At 41.2% G+C, this 22,200-nt stretch overlaps 1 protein-coding gene across 2 annotated transcripts in view; it reads right to left on the bottom strand.

The window, feature by feature from the left end:
• The window catches only part of BVES (blood vessel epicardial substance), a 44,228-nt gene that overhangs the window by 4,831 nt on the left and 17,197 nt on the right, over window positions 1-22,200 (bottom strand). Inside the window, exons 1-7 of one of the 2 annotated variants that reach the window (XM_065735582.1) lie at window positions 18,236-18,277; window positions 15,466-15,699; window positions 13,777-13,901; window positions 8,033-8,220; window positions 6,990-7,098; window positions 4,763-4,930; window positions 1,912-2,053 (exon numbers count right to left, since the gene is read on the bottom strand). In XM_065735582.1, the coding sequence (XP_065591654.1) occupies window positions 1,912-2,053; window positions 4,763-4,930; window positions 6,990-7,098; window positions 8,033-8,220; window positions 13,777-13,901; window positions 15,466-15,688 (955 nt within the window). In that variant the 5' untranslated portion in view covers window positions 15,689-15,699; window positions 18,236-18,277. Of the gene's footprint in view, window positions 1-1,911; window positions 2,054-4,762; window positions 4,931-6,989; window positions 7,099-8,032; window positions 8,221-13,776; window positions 13,902-15,465; window positions 15,700-18,235; window positions 18,278-22,200 lie in introns of those variants that run through there. The other variant, XM_065735573.1, reaches the window with a different exon arrangement.

The following is a 22,200-nucleotide window of genomic DNA, read 5'->3' as shown; positions in this document are numbered from 1 at the left end:
ATCCCTGAGTGCTAAGGGGGACTGAAGCAATTGCAAGACCCCCTCTATCACCTTTGAAAGGTCACAGCAATCAGAGGAGAGGAAAAAGGCAAATGTCATGTCCGTTTTCAAAAAGGACAAGGAGAAAGATCCAGGGAACTATTGTTTTGTCAGCCTAGTCTGAGGTTCCCAGAAAGATTCTGGAGCCTATATTCCTGGAAGCTGTGTCCAAACACATGAAGGAACACTGCTGGGAACGGCCACCATGGATTTACCATGCTCTGACTGTGCCTCATCAGTCTGAGCACTTTCTGTGGTGAGATGACTGGCCCTGTAGTGTCCAGTTTTGAGTTCCCCTGTACAAGGAAGACATGGACACAGTGGAGAGAGTGCAGTGAAGATAACCAAGGTGGTCAGGCTAGAGCACGTGGCATACACAGAGAGGCTGTGAGAAGTGGGTGTGCTCAGCCTTAAAAACAGAACTTTCAGAGAATCTTACTGTTGTCTCCACCTACCTAACAGAACAGCAAAAAGAAGACAGTCAGATTCTTCTCAGAGGCATGCATTAAAGAACAAGGGACAATGATCATAAGCTGCAGTAAGGGAAACTTTTTTCACGGGTAGGTACTGGAATGGGTTGCTCAGAGAAGGTGTACAGTGTTCAACCCTGAAAACAGTTTGAGCTTGAGCAAACATGGCCGTGGGCAACCTGCTCTAGTTGACCTCACTTTGAGCATGAGGCTGGACTTGATCCAGAGATCCCTTCCAACTCAACTCTACTGTGATTTTAAATGTCCTTTCAGGAAGCTGAGGAGAAAGAAGAAAATAACACTGGAGTTTTCACCAGCCCTTAACAACTATGTAGCAGGTGTCACCCCAGACACTCTAGCAGGCTGAAACACTAGCAGAGCTTTTGCTTCCACTTCTCTGGGAATGCAGACTAAATGTAAGAAGTGAAAACAGACAGGCCCTCCAAGTCTGCAGGAGTTCTTGGGTGAGAACTGTGAGGAACACAACAGAACACAGTAAAATGCAAGTACTTTTTTTTCTTAACTTCAGCAGAATTTAACCACAATAAATAACTGTGATTCTTTCCCTCATACACTGAAATTCTAACTACCCAAGAAAAGATATTCCCCGAAGCAAAGTCAATAATACTACGTGACCCTTTAAAATTGTTAAACTAACAGCTTATACCAAATAAGACAATTGAGCATCTTCTGTTATTTTGCTGTTGTTGCTGTTTTCAAAAGCTGCTTTCAGAGTTCAGATGGTTGTTAAAGCTTAGATTTGGGAAAATAAAAAGTAAAGAACAAAAGCCTAGAAACAATTGTTTAAAAGGATTCTCTAAAGGAGTAAATTCCAAGACTGGAAGCAAAAGGTCAGACATGACTTCCCTCCCTTCATCTGTTCTGTACTGATCCCATCATACAAAACACAAGGAAGGAGAGCCTGACAGCATATTTGGAGATTTTCCAGGTGGCCACAAAACTAGCTGTGCAGCATCTCTCTCCAGAGCCTGCCAATACAAACTGCCTCAGAGGAAATGCAGAGCACCCAGTGGATAAGGGTAAGTGTTTTTTAATTTCTACAAGAACCAGACACAGACCAAAGGAGATACTACTGTGACAGGCACTGTGCATTCACACTGTTTTGCTCCACTGCTATAAACATTCCATATTATATCTATGCATTTACGTTATACTGCAAATGATTGCAATACATGTTATTTTTCCACTGCCTTCAGTTAGCATACTAAGCCTTAAGGATTGATAGATTCCCTACCACTAACTCCTTACACTTGGTTGGTTTACAGCAGCATCTCAAAAACTACATTCTGCTTCCACTGAAGACAAAAGGAGTTCTACAACCATCTTTAGTGATCAACCAAACCATGCTCAAGACTGGTATAACCTATTTTTAAGCACTCACGAAGAGAAGAGGAAGAGGAAGTCCCACGAAGAAACATCTGCAAGCCATCCTCACTGTCACTGGTACTGGCCATACTGTTCCTCATCTGCATCACAGAGAGCTGTGAGCATAGACTTGGCTGTCGATCAATCTTTTTTGAAGCCTAAAAAGAAATAAATATTTTCAAAAAGAGATCAAGTAAATTCAAGAGTTCAAGTGAGTTCAAGAAGCGTTTAGATGAGGAGCTAAGGGATTTGATTTAGTAGCTTAGTGGGCAGGGATGGTGATAGGAGGATGGTTGGACTAGATGATCTTGTAGGTCCTTTCCAACCTAAGGTATCTATGAATCTATGAAATTTAAAATTAAAACAGAATAGCTGTTTCTTCTGCAGTTGACAGTCTGGTCTCAGCTGTGACTGCCTAACATAACATAAACTGCATTTTGTGACTGTTACTGTCTGTACAAAGATCTTGGGATTTTCCATTTGCATGGAGTACTCTGAGATGTCCTATATCACATTTATATGAAACTATGTATTGTATCTCATTAGATGCTATTAAGTGTCAGAAAGACAGGTGAACCTGAAAGGCGCAACGTGTATGACAAATGCATAATGCGTATCTCAATTTTACTGAACTTAACAGTCAAGAATTGCCACTTCATCTCATGTAGAACAATTGTTTTCTGAAGTCCCTGTGATGCGACAGTTACAACAGTCTTTCATGTGACTACTTTCACTAAAGTGTTGCTGCAAACTGAAGTGAAAATATCATTTAATGAAGAAATATGCATAAAATTGTGAAGCCATATATCTGTATATGGTGTTAGCTCTTCTAAATGACTTGTGAATGAAATATATACTCAAGTGCACAAATAACTCAAAACCGACATTAGTTGGAATGAAGCTGACAGGAACTTCTCTGTTCATACTGACACATCAGCATGTTATGAACTCATATTTAAACCCTACAAACGAAGTCCCTTTCAGCCTTGATTTCACCTAGCCCCATGGGTTGGGCATCCGTTTGACTTCCCAGGCTCTGCAAATACAACAGAACACTATCAAAATAAATATTTTCAATAGCTAGGACTGACATGTGATGACAGAAATACCCGCCCTTGCAGCACAACACAATTATTTAATTTTTGGAAGGCATGATAAGGATCTTTCACTTAAAATCAATGAATTGAAATCTTACACTGAGTATTCTATGAGGTACTATCAAGAAATACCATTGCTGCTGTTCTGCTGTGTCAGATATCAGCACTGTGGATAACTCTATACACCAGGCCCAGTAACAACACCATAGTGTACCTGGAGTCATTCACATGTTAAAAAGAGAATGAAAGAAAGGGGGAAGAAGAGAGAAAAGAAGTAAATAAATAGGAAACAGAGGAAAAAAAGATGAGAAAACAATAAAAAATTGATAAGGAATGTGGAAAACAGCAGTCACCTAGGAGATGCTGGCTGAATGCAATTCATAGTGCACAAAGGAAGCACGCTGTTACATGTCTGTTCCAGATGCCATACCTCAGAAATTACTTATTGTCTACACAAGTGTTTTTGTTTTTTAATACAGTACATCTCTCTCCCATTTTCTTGCCATCCCTTTCACCACCACACCCTCCAAAAAAAGAAGAGTTAACCACACATTTTATAAGATGTACATTACAAATGGTACATCCCTGCTAGATCACTTATCTTATTGCATTAGTAAGACTTTCAACCTCAGATGATCAATGAAAACAAGGATCTGAAACAGTTTTGAGGACCTAATTGCAAAACAGGTAACCTTCTGCTTCACTGACCAGAGTAATTCTGTATGTTATTAACCAGAAGGCAGAACAAGCAGCGCTTTAACAGCTGTCCCTCCCAACACGCCTTTGTTTTTCCTCTTTCTGTAGCCTACTGAAAATTCAGGAAACTTTCAGTGTCTAATTAATCATAAATACATTCCACATGAAGCCTAATGATATATTTTATAAAGCAGCAGTGGCAGCCTTTCCTTTTGGATCTTCTTCCACCAATAAGGATTTTTGCTTTGAGTTAGTGTGAACTAAGTTAATAAAGACAGAATATGAGAACACAATTTATAAATATTCCAAGCTTTTCATAAGTGATGGTGAAAGTTCTTCAAATAAATTATGCATGAGAATCCTGCAGCCACTGCATCAATAATAAAAAAACCCCACTACTAGCAGCCAAGCAGCATCCCTTCCAAACACTGAAAAGCTGTGTAACTAAGGAAGGAGACAAAATGAAAGTAAAATAAAATAATCAATATATCCACGACTACAACCAGACCAGACCACTTACCGAGACACCTAAAACACACTTCCTCTATGTTCAAAGAAGAATGAGTTACAGACAGAGCCCTTAGCAAAGGTGTTTATATGGATTTCATGTCTTCTTCCACTAACTATATTGTATTAACCCAACATTTGCTTTTCTTTCCTCGTACTTGCAACCCTCAAACACACACATTGATGTTACTCTTCTTCTTGTTTGAATCCAGCAAGGGAGTTCTTTTAAAAATATCCTGAAGCTTCTTTGTACAAAGATACCCATTTATTAGTAAGAAAGATAACCAGGAAGAAGCACCTTTTATCTACTGGGCACCATGTCCACCAGCTGACCAGCCAATCCATTCAGAATCTCAGTTATTCACCTTTCCTACACATTTCAGTGCTAACAATAACTAGTATCAGTGGCTGACAAAAATGTTGCACTGATTCACACTTTGGCACTAAAAGGCAACAAATACAAATTCAACAGCCAACAGCAGCAGAATAAAAAAAAGGCACATTAAAGCTGAAGTAATTATACGTGTGACTGTATGCACATTCCCAAATGAAACTGCAGTTGCTTACCTTGTCATTTAAGGTTGGGTCATTCAGTGAATAGAGTTTATTTGTAATGTCTTTGCCAATAAGATACTTAAAGATCTCGTAGAGAAATGGCTCAGTTTCCAGAAAGTATGTCAGCCTTTCCCTGGACCAGCAAAGGAACTTGCAATTATCATCTGCAATAATGGTGACCTGAGAAAAACACACAGAATTAGCCCTTCTCTTTTGCTTGCAAATAAGTGCTGCCATTTCATTGTGCCTCTAGTTAAAACAAATTTAAAGACATGCAACTTTTTGGTATCCCTTAGAAAATCCTATTTACAAATTTAAGTCTTCTCAGATGGTTATTACCATCAGATTTTATCTGATAAGCAGACCAGTTTGCTTTTCAAGAAATCCGGTGTGAAGGGGAAATCTCTCAGTTCCAAAACAGCAAACATTTACGTCAGAGGAGATTTACATACAAAGTCAATCCTGTGCTGATGACACTCACATCTCAACAGGCCTGCAGGCTACTCAGTTTCAGTTCATGTTACTGCATCCAAGCAGGAGGAACTGGTGCAAGCCAAAGGTTTCCACAAAACAGTTTAAAAAAGGAGATGGAGAAAAAAAAAAAAAAAAAAAAAAACCACAAAATGCCATGCCTTTTTCTCTTATAACTCAGACTCTGGATCTCACAAGCACTACTTCTTCACACTTGGACTTACTGACTTAGGTACTGACAACCCTGCTGTGGAAGGCTACAGCACCTACAAATCCCTGGTCAGACTTGTCCAGCTGCACCAGCGGAGGGCAGTGGCAGACAGAAATCAGCTCTGGAATGTTGCAGCAGCACGCTTTGCAAAAGGGATCCAGAAGAATTTATTAAGACAAAAGTGTCCAAAGTGTCCTATCACAAACTACCTTTATCTAAAAAAAATATATATATATATATATATATGTATATACACATATCTACAGATATAAATATATACAAACACACCTAAGAGAAAATGGAAAACTGCCATATATAATTGGGCTTTAACTTTACTGTCTGTGACAGAGGAATAGAAACTTGGGAAGAACTTGGCAGCACTGCCAGCAGATGGAGTCACTAGGACGAAATTCCCATCCTGTGCTGATGGCATTGCCAAGAATGTGTGTGTCATAGCAAACTGCTAGCAAACCTCACAAGTGAAGGATGCACAAAGCACCAAGACTGCAATAATTTTTCAGGCAGGCATAACTAGGGGTGTGAGTCTTTTCCCTTCAGCAGAACTGATTAATTTCTAATCATTCATGGGAGAAATAGATGGTACCAAGAGGAGTACAGTGTTGCCGGACGCCTCAGTGCCATGAAATGAATATGTCCTGACAACTATCTCCCTTTGGCACTAAGCATAGGGAGTGACTGGAACGTGTTACATCAATCACCAATTTTAGATTCTGCCCTACTCTTTCTCCCTCCTCCTCTGCCATATCAGAGATTTCAGCAGGGTTGTAGCCAGTCCAGCCTTAGGCAGTCCATATTACACATGCCATTGAAGAACAGCAACAGCGATTTCAGTACTATGTGAAAAAAAACCCTCTCTAATAATACTATCTTTACCACACGCTATGGTATAATATATTCATTAATGTTCTAGTTAATTACTTTGCTAAAGATACATACCCTTTTTGTTCCACCACTAAAGATACATACTCTTGTTGCTCCCCTAGGAATATTTTAGTTCTAAACAACACAACCTCTTTCAATTCATGCTGTTTTAACAACTTTCAAATGACTAGTTCCTGCATTTTTTAAATCTTTCATTTTACTAATGAATTTAGTAATAACATTACTCCATAATTAACTTTCCTATTCTGTTTTAGAACTAGCAATGAGACTGCTCACATCATCACATTCCTCAGCAAAACTCTCACTTATAAATTAGTTGTCCAAATAATCTTCCAGCACAAAATAAGCTTCCAAACAGCAAAATGAAAGAGAGAAACTGGCAAAGACAGACTGCTCAGGAAACACCATCATAACACTGTTCTGCAGCATTTCATTTTAAAAGTTACTCTTGACATGGTCCAGCAGTAGACACCAGAATTAGAAAGCCAGCAAAGTTACACAAGCCAAATAGTTCAGTATTTCCTAAAATTATATTTGGGGGTTTGTTGTTGTTTTCTTGTTTGTTTGTGTTGTGTTTGGGTTTTGCTTTGAGTTGGTTATTATTATTAACTGTCTCATTAACTCATATCCAATGACATTTAAGCCAAAGTGTACCTGGAATTTTTCACCCCGGTTCATCTGAGTTGATCGAAATTCAGGTGAATCTATAAAGGCACAGGGGTAAATATTATGCAGAAAATGCCCTCGATAAGAAACCTTCATTCTGGAAATAAAAAGAAGTATGAAATATCATTTCAAAAACATGGAGGCTGATATATTTTATCTAAATTTTAATATGATTGCTGACAATGGTAATGCAGAAGGTACCAGGCTGAAGTAGGTACATCTTCTGTAGTTGGAGTCAACCTACTTTCTGCCTGAACCTCCACCAAATCCAGATGTAAGGTTAACAGCCAATTCTGGTTGCCTGACGCGGTGTGCAGCCCCAAAACACAACTGGCAAAAAGGAAAAAGATCTGAAGTGTAATGCTCTAGATCCAGACCAGAATCAGGCTTCCTTTAGATAACCAGCTTCAGGAATGAGCTGCTAATGACTTTGAAGAAAAAATGATGAAACCTGATGTCAGCACTCCCACTAACAAAGACTGCTTGAAATTTTGGGCAGAACTTAGAAAGAACCTCAAGATTACAGCCTGGACATGGCAGCTCATTCTATCCTTTCTCATTTGGGTCTACCAGCTAGGTCTGACCAATGCACCTGCCCCTTTCTGTCTGCATGTAAAAGCACAACGAACCAATTTCAAGAACCAATTTCAACAGACCTCTTGGTTTAAAGTCTAATGGATGGTTATTTTCTCCTTCCTTCACACAAAATATTTTTTAGTCTTAGACACCTAGAACAGGAACAAGCTTCTTGCTTGCTTTGGAAGACTCTTCAGTGTTATAAGAATGTAATCCCCATTAATATCAATACAGCTGCACACACACATGAAGGCACAATGTATTCGCATTAAAAGACAACCACAGTCATTTGAAAATAGTACCAGAAATAGCATATGGCTGTAAACTGCGTGGCAACAGACCATAACATGCAACAAACTGTAACACTGAAAAAGTTAACACAGATATCCATCAACTTTCTCATGAATTCAGCCATCCCACAACACACAGTACCACCCAAGCTTTATAGCACTTACTTCCCCTTCAGCAGGATGCTTAGCCTGTCATCAACTGATGTTTTATCCTCTGCAGCATAAGCTTGACCTGTCTTCAAAGTCTGAATGTTGCAGAATTGCCCAGTTAATCTCTGGAATAGCTCTGGAGGCACATGGAGCGGTTCAAACATTCTCTTGTACAGGCTGCTGAGCTCCTTCTCTATCTTGATCTAGAATGCAAACACCAAAGATATCAATACAAAGAAACAGTCTAGACAAGAAAGGGAAATACTGCATGCATGCTTGAGCTGCTAAATCTAAGTAATGTCTTTGTATTTCTTATGTTTAAGCAAGAAAAGAACTGGTAAACGTGACATCTATTGACAATGCTGCCCATGATAGGGCAACCAAAATCTTAGCTAAAACCAGCAACTCCAGCTATAGGGTGCTTTAGGAACAACAGTTTCATGCAAAAAGCATGGTAAGTCAGGCACATGGAATCTTTTTAGACTTCTTTTAATCTAGCAGCACATAGAACTTGCACCAGAATTACACAGGAAAATAATGAGATTGCCTGCACTTTCCATATCATGCCCACAACTCATTGTGGCCATCTCTTGGGCTTTCCTGAGAATCTTTTCATCCCTTAGCTTCTTGGCTTACTTGCAGCAGAGAAGTGGGACTACAACTCCTAAAAAACAAACCCATCATTACTGAAACCATGTGTGTGGAGGGAGAAGAATACTCCTGGCAGCTGAACATCCCACGTCTAGGAGCCCACCCAAACTCATGCAGCAGCAGTGATGGGAAGGAAGCTGGCTGAAACACGAAGCCTGGAGGTCTTTCCTGAACGAATGCAGCAGAGGGTAGGACAGTGTCCTTGGCCTTCCCTAAAGCAGAGGCCACTTGAACAAATTAGCAATAAGCACCAGATGATGAAAAGTTAACACAGAAACAGAAAAAAAAAAAAAAAAAAGGAAAAGCAAGAAAGAAAAATGGTAGATAAAGAAGAAAACAAGTTACACTTCAACAAACGAGAATATTCCAAGTTTATACATTTTATATATACATATATATATGTATATATTTCATATATATGAATTATATATATATATTTGTTATTCCATCTTAAGAGTAGGGGAGAATAAAGCCACACAGAAGTCCAGGAGTCAATTTTCAGCTCATGGTAGAAAACAGAAGAAACTAAGAAATTTCTGAGAACCCTGTGCCTGCAATAGTATGCGGTCCAAGATGAGCAAGGGAGTCCTTGGACTAACCTAGGCTCACAATTAATTCAAGCTTTGAATTACATACAATTTCCTCCCCAGAAAACTGTCTTAAGGCAAAAATATTAGTCTTCCACCCTAAGAGATGTATTTTGCATCAAAAACTCTCCCTGTTCTTGGTAGAATTACATACAAGTACTGAACAGTAAATCAAGTATAATGGAAGTTTTTGGAAAATCCATGACATTTAAAGTCTATTTACATCTAGATCAAATTGAGTTGAAGCAGAAGCTTTCCAATTTATGGAACCATATTTGAAGGATACCATCCATACTCTCAGCTACTGGATGCCATCCATCTCGTACGTAGGCAACTGAACCCCATGGAAATTGCTTTGGAACTGACAATCAAGTAGGCAGAGATGGTGAGTTAATCCCACAGAAACAGTGTACAGCCACTTATTACATTTCTACACAGGAAGAGATAAGGCTGCATAGGTAACCTTGACATTACCATTTAATGACATCTCAGAATGGTCTTTGTAGCCTTCATTTTCCACAAAAGGTCAACAAAATAATATCCCAAACCTATAGCCTTCACCTTTTACCCTAAAAAAATGAATAGTGAAATAATGGTTATAAACCACTGAAATTTTTATGCAGCCTCACTGCGAAACAGACACCAGTACTTATCTTCAAAGGCTTAAAATGAAAAACTGCTGCGAGAACTTCTCAGAACTTTCTTTTCACTATCCATTGCAAAACTCACTGCTAACATTGTGAACATTTACCACTTACAACTATATTAAAATATTCAGGTTTTGCTCATTTACTTTTTTGATCTGCGCATACATATGCTTCAATCAAATGCCACTTACTGTCTCCTCAAGACATTTAATTAGATCCATTTAATTACTTTGTCAGTATTCTATTACATGGACTCCCTTCTCCTATAATGCTGTCTCTGCCACAGAAATGTTGCCAGGACTGTAAAGAGAAGGGCTGGAATACAACTGCTCAGACAGGATTAGCAATAGAGTTAAAGAATCACAGAATGTCTCAGGTTGGAAGGGAATCTCAAGATCATCCTGCTCAAGTCTCTGCTCAAGCAGGGCCACCTAGAGTAACACCACCCAGTACCTTGTGCAAGCAGCTTTTGAATACAGTCGAGGATTTGGGGTAACTCTGGGCAACCTGGACAAATGCTCTATCACCTGCACAGTAAGAAGTGGTTTCCGATGCTCAGATATTACCTCCTGTGTTTCATTTTGTGCCCACTGCCTGTTGTCCTAGTACCAGAAACTGCTGAATGATGTCCAGCTCTGTCCTCACTGCACCCCGTACTTAAGTATTTCTACACGTTGATGAGATCTCTGAGCTTTCTCTCCTCCAAGCTAAGCAGTCCCAGCTCCCCCAGCCTCTCCTCGCAGGCTGGGGTCCCTTTATCATAGCCCCTCTGTTGGGCTCCCTCCATTGTGCCTCTGTTTCTCATGTTTGTGATTGCCCTAAACTGATTTTAAATGATGTTCCACATACATGAGACATCAGGCAGTTTGTTTTCCCCATAATCTTGAGGAACACCCTCATTTTTAACAGCTATATCACTTTAATTTGTACTTCTGTCTATCCATCACCAATGCAACTCAAAGAGAGATGAATTCCTTTCTCAGATGAAAAGAAGGAGCTCCAAAGACTCCTGAATCTGGAACAATGCATAGAGATACGAGGAGAGAATCTGACCCTAGAAGGTTAACCACTCCCTTAACTAAGTATGTAATTCCAATTTCATGCTCTTCCTCTACTGCTTAACAATCACTAGGGGAAAAAGTCACAACTACTTTGCTAACGACTGACTAGGTAAAGCAGTGTAGATATACTTTGGATGGTCTGGCTAGTAACAGACTACTCACTCTTCACGTGCACAGTTGACTGCTTCTCCAGTCATGCTTGCGGGTCATGTTCCAAATGAGCCATATGGGGAGGTGTAATGTTTTGTTCAGCAGTGGTTGAAATACTCTGGGATCCTGCCAAAGCTCCGAGTCAGAGCTCTGTACAGACACTGAATAGAATCCTTCAGCTTCCACTCAGACTAAAAAAGCCAAATCTGTAAAGCTCTGAGGAATCAAACCCACAGAAATAATCTTCTAGTGAGAAAAGAAACTCACTGCATTTTGCATGCTCCATTTAATAAAATAAATATTTAACAACTGGAAATATTAATTATTCATTTTGTAATATCACTAGCTTGTAATTACTCTTCCATTCTTTTCTTTCCTTAAAAATGTAATTTGTGAGGATGACTAAATAAAATTGATTTTGAGATGGGCAATAAAATATAAGTGGAAAGGCAAAACTCATTCAAACCTCATTCAGTTCCTAATAATTTCTTTTCGTTCTTTTTTGTCATTTTCAAGCTTTCTGTAGAAAAACACTTAAAAAAAAAGCCTTAAAGTTCACAGTAAATAGAATATGTCAAACAGCTAAAAAGATGTGACTATCACACATCAAGTAATACTGTTGCTCATAGCCTGTAACAAAGTGATTTGTATGTTGTTTGGGATGCTACCCTGTCCACACATTATTTCCACTACTGTTTAACTTCACATGATTTACTAAGGATGCAGAGTTCAGTTTTCAGAGATGCTGACAAACCATAGTACCACACGTGCAGTGGTAGGAATACAAAATTCCCGAGAACCAGGCTACAGATCCCCATACAGTTTAGATGAGCATTTATTTGACCTTTTCTTAATGCTGTTAGAAAGCAGCAGTGAAATACAATACAACTATGACCATGTAAACATAGGTTAGTAGTTAGCAATCGTACAAGCTTATTCTTCAGTCAAAGGAATATCACACCTCCAACAGCTATTAGGTAAGGGGGTTGAATTACACTGGATAACTAGCTTAAGCTGGATGTGTAACTTGCAGATGGAGTGAAACAAGGTGACTCCAACTCCTCATTCCTCTTTCATAAAATAAACCTACTGTCTCAGAAGTAGAAACCACAAATAATTATTTGTACTCTATGAAAGTGCTCTTAATTGTTAGACTCAAGTATTGCACGCTACATCTAAGAGGCCTTTCATTTCTGGAATGAACTATGCAATATTTCAGTATCAGCATGTGAGAGACCACCGAAGGAAGCAGCTGATGCCTACACAGACCGTTTTCCCATTACAAGTATTTGATATTCCTCCTACATTTTAACATTTCTATTTCCTGCACATTTCTGTCTTTGGAAAGCAGTTCAATATTGAATAAGATTGAAGGAACTAAAGATTTAGTAAAGGCACAGGTGGTAATGGTTTCACGATTTTAATTTGTTCTCTATCCAAGATTATAGAGAATGTCAAGAGGTGGTCATTCATTCTTAAAGTCAACTCTACTGACATTTGTTCTAAGAAGACTCTTCCGGTAGTAATGTCAGTCTCAGCAGGAGCATTTACAAAGGCTTCATACAGAATACTATTCCAGCAAGCTCCTAGTTTCATTCCCTATATCTGGTCAAGACCTTATGCTGCAGGTATCAATGTCAATTGAATGCTTAATCTCTAGAAATTCCCTTTTTTTTTGGTTTTGTTTTCTGCTTTTTTTTTTTTTAACTGAGAAGCCCAGAACTGGACGCAGTAGTCCAGATGTACCTCATGTCATATCCTGCCCATTAGGGAAAGAAAGGGGTGACCCCTCACTAGGGCAGAGTAGAGGGGAGGAGAAGCCAGGTATAGGACTCTGGGTGTGCTCTTGTTGAACCTGAAGTTCCTCTCCAACTCCCCATGCTGCTTTGATGTGGTGAAGAGATTATTTCCAGCAGTTTTGTTGTATCAAAATTTAAACAATTCTGGAAAGCATTTGATTTAAAGTAAAAGCAGGGTTATTCTGCTCCAAACCTGACAGCGCATATTCCTGTAATCTTCATGTTACAAATCTATATGCCTTAGACTTTGTAGACCACAGAATGTAATATTAACACTCTGAACACTTAGCACTTCATTAAAATTTGAGTGGTATACACTAGCAAATATTATATTACAAGTTATCTAGTTTTGACATGCATATAATAGCAGCAGAAAGTTGGGCTGCTTATCACTCTGCAGAGACAATGCAACTTTGGATGAATAATAGAAACAAAATACCTTTCTATGGGATAAACATTCAGCTGATGGTAGGGCAAAATATCCTCTGGTTTTGGTATGTATTTCAAATACGTAATTATGGTGCATTTGAAGAAAGGTATCTTAATGCACCCTTTTGCAGGCAACAAAGGGAGTTGCAGAACTCTGAGATATGACTCTCAAAACTCAATCAATACAGTAAATCAGCTAAAAGAATAAATGAGAGAAAGGCAAGAAGATTCTATTTTGTTGTTTACCTTCATTTAAAAAAATAGCAGTCTAATTTATTTTTACTTGCATTTTAAAAGAACATGACAGTAAAAACATATGGACTAGCACACTTCTGTGCAAAGCAATGAGTATGAAAGGTCCATGAAATATGGTCAAAACTTTTTTTTCCCTTGCATCCTACTGAACTGATTGTGCAATACAGCTGATGTACATACCGGTCTTCTTTTATATACTAGGTATATGAAATGTAAAAGGTTGACAACCAAAAACACAGAATTCCAGATCATTATGTCCAAGGCACAACGGTAGAGCGTAGCCCAAATGATGAACAATGCACATCCTGTAAAAAATAAAAAAGGAAATTAAATTTCACTGACCAATAAACACGTTCTCTTATAAAATCAAGAGCTTGTCCACTGAGTGCAAATACACCCAGAAGTTTTACTGCAGTCAGGCTCTGGATCAGCACATGCAATGGTAGCATAAGCTCATGGCTACAATGCCACAAACAGACACTGGGACCATGATGGTAAATGACTGCAGTTCTGCTGTAACAAGGCTACTATCCTGGAGCAACAGGAATTCAGGAAGGGACTGGGGACAGCAGAAGGGTGCAGCCCACGATGGCCTTTTACTAAAAATCACATAGAAAGAGCAGCCTACATAACCTGATTACTAGTAGTGCATTAATTAGACAAACAACAGCCTAGAAACAAACATTCATTATCCATATCAGAGACATTTATGTCTAACTAGGGAACTGTATTTGCACACAAAAAAAAAAACCTACTGAAGTTGTACACAGTCATTTTTGAAAATGAAAGGGAGGCATCATCACTGTATTTTGACAAACTCATGGCAGGAACTAGAACCCTCTGGTGTGACATCATTTGGCATCAAAGATAAACTTTCAGATGCTTACTCTTTTTCAGTTACTTTATTTTGAATAATGACAATTGTTTTACAAGATAAGGCATACTTAATGATCAGGGATGTTATTTTTAGCCTACAAAGACAGTACTTAACAGATGATGGGTTATGCATCAGAGATTCCCTTGCAGATAAATGTGAAACAATTGTTCATGTCCAAAAGAGATGGCTGTAGAGGTAACAGATACATTTTTCCTTATTATTCATGCAGAAGAAAAGGGATCAGATACGCAATTAAATATCCCTTCCCCTTTTTTCCCTGAAGGTAATGCTGAATATGAATTCAATATTCTGTATGGGTGCATGGGCAGGCAGCATGTACACATGGATCAGAAAAATCAACATGTGACGGCTCTTGATCAGCTGCTAAATTAGACCAGGAAGAAATGAGGACACTAAGCCTGGAGGAGCAGCGGAGGACAAATATCCATAGGGACCAGATCTTCTGCTGCCCACAGAGTACATTTGCTTCCAGCTGCTAACTCATCTTGAGGAATTTTTGTTCTGTATCTGCTCAAAATGCAAGACAACATACAGTCCAAAGCTCTCCAAAGAAAACTTTACCTATTATAGATTTACTAAGCCAGCATGTCAGTCAATGCATAGTACTAGTATTTAATTGAAGCCTAAAATTAAAGTCTTAAGGATTGAAGGATTTGACTACAATTTGGAAACCAGCTAATTTTCAGCAGCTGGAGAAGTTTAAATTAAGTGGGGCAAACTTGTTTTCAATTCAACATCTACCTAGTTTTGAAGTTGTAAACTGCACCACTGTGAAATTTTAAGATAAATAACAGTTCTGGAAAATATCTGTCTGGGTCAGAAAGGTCCTTGCCTTCACCAAAAACAACTTCAGCAGAATAATGTGTACATGGATACACGTTGGAATTTCACTGTGGTCTGGAGATGCCCCTGTAATGCTCCCTGTTTCTGCCACAGGCAGGGTGCAAAGCTCTCCAGAACAAGTCACCTACCTATGGTGAGCAAACCTCGCAGACAAATCATATGAAGGTTCAGAGTCGTTGGTATAATCAGACCAGCTGCAAAACAAATATTTGCCACGTGGAAAACAAGATGATGGATCTCCTTCCAATTTTCACATGCAGTCTCATTGAAAGGCACAGAGGTGGCATTTTTTAAGTCTGGAATAATGCCTAATGGAGTAACAGTGAGTGGGCTGACTGCTGTAGTGTTCATCTTGAAGAATCCTGCAAAGAGAAGACAAAAAAAAAAATCCAAAGAAAAACAAACACACGTTAAACTGAAATGTTCATGAAAAATTGCTTTTGAAGGGCAAGCTAGACCTACATAGTTTAGTAACACTTTACTCTCTCCTTTTCACCTCAGCGTTAAGCTTGAAGAATGGTCTATTTCAAATTTTGGAAAGTATGCATAAACAACATTGTTTGAACACTAGCTACTATAACTCATATTGCTCAGTGAAATACCCAGAGTATTCCTTCATGCCCTACACAAATAAGAATCAGCTTTTTAGTCTCCTGTTTACTGAATGGCCCCAGAATCACAGGCAAATAAGATCACCAGGGATAATTAACCTGCATAAGAATTAATTGAAAGCAAAACAGGCTTCTGTAGCCTAAGGCTTTCTTACAACACACAGAGCTCTTCTTCTAAATAAGGACTGGTGGGTCCTGAAGGAGGAACAAGGCTGTTTCCTTGATAAAAAACAAAAAAAACAACAACAAAAAAAAAACAACACCCCACATAAAAGTGAAAAACTAAGAGCCTCAATGTCTGGCTCTCCTATAGGATCATTTGGGGTCTCCTAAGCAACATGTTATTTAGAACTAATTAACCAGAGAACATGAAAAAGCAAACAAACAAAAGACAAAATCACCACCAGCCCAACAAATTACTTCTGAATACAGTAAACAAATATTACAGTTTCTTGCCCTATTGATGAGGTACCAGATCAAAAGGGAGACACCAAGGCTGGTGAGTTATGATGAAGTCCTTCAGGGAAACCACTTGGTCTGCCTAAAAGCAACTTTGCAAGGTCTCGGCAGAAAATGAGAGAATTACAAAACCATGACCCCTAACCTAAAAATTATTCTTTTCTTTTTTCTTTTTATTTTTTGAACTGAACACCTCTTCAACACTTGATGGCACTGAAGCAATTAATTCCACTACTTTCCCCCAACGAACTTGGAGCACAAGGCTCAAGCAAGCTAGGCAATGTCTGAAAATAAAGAGTCTCTTCAGCCCCATTTTAAAGGGGTAAGGATAAACACACCAGGAAGGAAAATTCAACCCTCTTGTAGCTCTTACAGCTGTCAGTTGCCCAGAGTGTGTCACAGACAAGGCATGCTACAGAACACACAGACATTTAGCAGGATCAAACATCACAAGGACATGGTGTACGCTGTCCCTGCATCAAAATGATTTACAAAGAAAAATGCACGAGGTGTTGCCTAGAACTTATTGGCACGGGCTGTTCAGGGCAGTGGTCTGGATGACGCTCTCAGACATACGGTCTGATTTTTGGATGGTCCTGCATAGAGCCAGCAGTTGGACTCAGAGGCCTCTTGTGGGTCCCTTCCTACTTGGGATATTCCATGATTCCATGACCCAGTGGCCATAAAACAGCACAACAGGAAGGTTTCTCTAGCACGCACTGACCAAGCCACAGGACATCTTCATCAACAGAGTATCCACAGCTGTAACAAGAGGATGTTCAGTGCTTTTGAGCATCTGCACCACTTACTTAGTTGCCTAAATTAAAACGTTTGAAGCTAAATCTAGACGCATCCATCTTTTATAAGCTTTAGCACCTTAAAGTCTTTACATGATTACATTGATATTGCAGCACCCTAGCTATACTGGAAAGAGCTGGAAAGTTGCTCGGACCCAAAATGTTACCCAGAGGTGATGCTAGGAAGACAACAGTGAGAACTCTGATTTTTTAGATACAGTTTTTTAGCCTTCACCTCCAACACTGTCATAGCAGAGCACAAGCTAAAAGTCTCCTGTTCAAAAGATGAACCTCAGAGAACCAAAGTCCCATTTCAGAAGTGGAAAATCTGCCCTTCACAACTGTGGTGGAGGGTTATCAACTGAAACATAGGTGTTACAGCATAATGTTTTGCAGCACAAGACAAAGATTTTTTTTTTTTTAATAAAAAGGGTTTTTTTCTTCTATATAGGTTTAGATATACTGTAGCAAGAGTTTACCTATCTGAAAGCTCAAGCCAGCTGGCTGAGCTGAGAAAAAGGATGAGCTTAACACTGAGCAAACCCAGTGGCATCACAATAGTAAATGTATTTGAAACTCATTCCCAGTGGTCCCCAAAGGCTCAGACACCTTCAAGAGATTTCGAGCAGCTGTGCAGTGGGTCTGCCGAGCTGAAACGGGACACGTGGAGCAGCCAGCTCTCACCCTGTGCCTCATGGAGGACACTTATTTCGAGGCACCATTTTCCCTTTCATAACGAAGTAAGCGCAAACGGGAAAGCGGCGTAAGAAACGCTACATTTCAATTCGCTCTTTGCGGCGAGCTCACTTCACTTAAAGGTCATCAGCTATAGAAATTACTCTTCCTCCGCACTTTACTCCCGCCACACTTCGCCGTATCCTCACTCCGCGCAGCGAACGAGGACACGCAGCTGCGAGGAGCGCATCCCGCGGCTCACAGCCACGGCTGCACGCACCGCACCGCACCGCACCGCACCGCGCCCGCGGCACCGCGCCGTCCCGAGTCGCGTTCCGCCACCCGCGGCCCCTCACCTGTCCCCGTGCCCTCTGCCGGGCGCCCTCGGCAAAGTTTCCCGGTCGGATGGACGGCGCGGGCGCTCCACCCCGCACCGCTCCTCCAGGCGCCGGCAGCCCGCGTCCCGCCGCCGCCGTGACTCGAATAGGCAGCAGCCGCCGGCGGGCTGCGGGAGGCGCCAGCCCGGGGCTGGCAGCGAGCGGCCTCAGCGCGCAGGCGCCTCCCGCCCGGCTCGGGGGGCTGCGGGAACCGCGGGGTTCCCCTCAGGGGACGCGGGACGAAGGCGGAGGGGTGGTCGTGTTTCTCGTGGGGCGAGCTCTGAGCTCAGGCAGGACGCCTGGCTTTTGGGTGGTTAAAATTAGAAGCACTGAATTCCCCCCCTAAAGAAGCGGCGAGCGACGTTTCCCCTACATGGTGAACCAAGGAGTCAACAATGGTCTTTGTAAAAGCTCGCCTCGGCTTGGCACCTGCCGAGGCTGCTGTGTCACACGCAGAGCGTTCCAGAAACGCCAGCAGCGTGAGCGCTGCAGCCCTCACTGCACACAGGTGCTGTGCCCACCCCCTGGGTGCTGAGGGACCCCTCATGCTCCACATGGCTCTCCCAAGCTGCTGGCGTGCACCATCCTGCCATGGGGACACGCAGCCTCTGGCAGTCTGCGAGCAGAGCTCTTGGTCCAAAATGCATCGTTGAGTTGTTGTGAAGGACTTCACTGCGGCTGTGCTTCCAGTTGTGCAGAGCCCGAGAAGCTGGGTTCACCTCCTGTCCATGCTGATACAGCACAACTTCACTGAGTCCTGCAAACGTAAATTAACCTGACAGAAGCCAGACATGAAAACTGTTTGCTCTATGTTTATTTATGAAGGGGCTGACTCCACACAGCCAGATCAGTGTTAGAGGGCTGAGGTGATGCATGCTGTTCGCAGAGCTGTTTGTCAGTGCAGATTTCCCCTCCACTGTGTTTCTCTCCTTTGCTATCTAAGCCTTGGTAGTTCCTGTGCTTTTGTGAACTTTCCAGAGTCACGACCCACCACAGAAAATGCCACCAAGGCTGCAGCCCACCCCATTTTGCCCCTAAGAATCGCTGAATCAGTAAGATTGGAAAAGACCACTATGATCACTGAGTCCAGCCATCTGCCCATCCCCACCATGCCCATTGACCGTCTCTTTCACATCTACCCTTTTCTTGAATGCCTCCAGGGACAGTGACTCTACCACCTCCCTGGGCAGCCTGTGCCAGTGCCTCACCACTCTTTCTGAGAATTTTTTTTTCCAAATGTCTCCACTGCTGTGGTCTGTGCTCCTCAGAGCCTAAATCTAAATCTCAGCACTGTGGGCAGCAAGAGGCTGTGCTGAGCAGCTGCCATGTAGCTCCTTGTCACACTGCAAGCGCTCTTCCTCTTCCCAGTGAGCGACACTCTTTTCATGGCCTTTTTTAGGCAAAGTTTTCACTGAAGAGGGAACAACGGCTTTGTGTACCTCACTGCTGCACCCTGAATCCCAGATGTGCCAGGCTGATGTGGCTATTTTGAGACAATGGCAAGTTCTATGAAAAGCTTCCATTTATAGCTTCAGGAAGTTCCCTCAGCATCTGCAAGCCAAAAGATGCCTTCTCATTACCAGTCTTTTTAGATCACAGCATCACAGAATGGCTGAGGCTGGTGGGACCTCTGTGCCCAATCCCTGCTCCAGCAGGGGCACCCACAGCAGTGTGCCCAGGCCCACACCCAGGTGGATCTGAAGATCTCAGGGAGGAGACCCCACAGCCTCTGTGCAGCCGGTGCCAGTGCTCCATCACTCGCACGGCACAGCAGTGCTGCCTGGTGCTCGGAGGGATTTCTGTAGATATATACATGCGTATGGGCTGCTCACAAGTACAATTTCTGTGTCTGTTGCCTGCTGTGCTGGCTAAATCACGTGGTGGACACACACACAAAAAAAAAAAAGTAGAGCTGCTATAAAACCCTCTGGCATGTCACAAGACCGGGTCACTGCACACCTGTCACCACAGCCTGATAAGGGCAGCGTGGGGATCCCAGCCCAAAGGGATCCACTTGTTTCTGAAGATACAGAGATGAGGGGGGGAGTGCTGATATATTTAGTAGTAGTAGTAGTAGTAACTATTTACAACTTTATTTCAAGTAAAAAAAAAACCAACAAAACTAGTAGATAAGAAATGTTTAATGTGTCCAGAAAGGCAGACAGACCTAAAAAAAAAAAAAAAAAAAAGTCATGGAAGGAGGAAGAAGAGGAACTGGGGGGGAGGCAGGAGGTAAGCCCAGAGCATTATTTAAACAAGTGACAGGAAAAGCATGTAGGATTTGAGTGTGAAAACACTGCACACTCTGCGGGGGAAGAAAAGGTAAATAGATGAGCTCAGAAAAGCTGGGATTGGGCATGAGGCAGCTTTTTTTTTTTTTTTTTAAGTTAGATTTCTCTTTGCAAAACAAAGATCAACACAAAGAGGGGAGGACAAAAGTGGGAACAAAATCAATAATCCACTGAAGGAAAAGATCACTCATACCTGGGAAGAAAGTAAGCTGAAATTTATGCTAGAAATGACATCTCAAGAGCAAAAAGCAAAGCAGGAACACTCAAGTTCAGTCCAAATGCCCAGAACAGGTTGCCATAAGCCTAAATGTCTAGCAGGAATCTTAGACGCACTTGCTCAAAGTAATCCCTTACTCGGGAGATTGTAAACACCCAATTTTTCAACTGTGTTGGCTGCTTCCTCAGCCATGACAGTACAGTCAGCACGGAGCAGCTGTAGAGGAGGGGCTGCCCCATGTCGGCTGAGCTCCTCTGCTGCACTAATGTGTGGATCCAGAAGCTGGACCTCAGTCCTACAGCTTATAAATGGCTGCAGAAACGTGTGCCCATCTGTAGCAGCACCGCTGCTTGCTGCTGTCTGAGTGATCTTTGAGACGAAAGGCAAACACGGGGTTACATACAGTCCTCTGATCTCAGTGAATAAATATGACCACTCTTCTGAGGAATGTTTATTGTATTTCCTTGTTCTGTAAAGAAAAAGCAACAAACTGACCTCTATCGTATGGGGTTAAAAGCAGGGATACATACTGCAATAGGCAGTTATTTATGTGGCACATATTTATACACATAGGCACATATTTATGTGATTATTGCTTTTGTGTGTAATATTGTCTTAAGTACACATGCTGCTGTATAAGGCAGTTTCAGAACTAAAACAGCAATGACTGTGGTAATGAAAGAAGTAGGAATATTTTCTAAAACCAAAAAGCAGTATAGAAATATTCCATATAGCAGATCTGATTTCAGAACATCAGTATGTAATTTCTTCCTGCTAGTAACTACTCGTTAATTCCTTCAAATGTGGACATATGTACTGAAAGAACAGGATGTATTTTGCAAAGACAACAGAGACCCAGTGAACATCAAAGCATGGCGCTGTACGGCTTTCAAGAAGTGCTCCCATTCACTTCACACGGGAGAGCTGCTTACTAAAGTCATCTGGGAGAGCCCTACCTTTCTGCCAACAGAAACAAGACAATATTTTGCCTCATATTCAATTTTTCATTTTTTTTCTAAGCTAAATATCATAGCAAAATCGACTATATCTTCTACAACTACAAATTTTAAAGCTTTTAATATGAATTTAAATGAACCAGTCAGAGTACAGACTTCCAGCCCGGCAGCTATTTTATACCAATTGCTGACACCCATACTCATATGTCCTACCAGATGCAGACTGGATTACTTCACTTTTTTAGGGAATAAGTCATTTTGCTTTTACCACAGTGTGTGAGAATGCACATGGACAGATATGGGGAGTACCTAATGGGCTTTAAGGCCACACCATAGCTCACCTGCCTACATCCTGCTCATGGAGCCCCACAAACACAAACTCAGTGCTAGGTTTCTGGATTTTCCTATGCGCTTCTTATTGTTCACTAACATTTACAGAACCCTGGCACCAGGCAGCTCTTCGCCTGCCTGGCATCACAG

Source organism: Cyrtonyx montezumae, unplaced genomic scaffold (assembly GCF_038088225.1).
Source record: "Cyrtonyx montezumae isolate F1298 unplaced genomic scaffold, pur_monq_1.0 scaffold_0, whole genome shotgun sequence".
Classification (NCBI taxonomy): Eukaryota; Metazoa; Chordata; class Aves; order Galliformes; family Odontophoridae; genus Cyrtonyx; species Cyrtonyx montezumae.
Note: the sequence above shows the minus strand (reverse complement) of the source record. Positions and strands in the feature narration are given on the sequence as shown.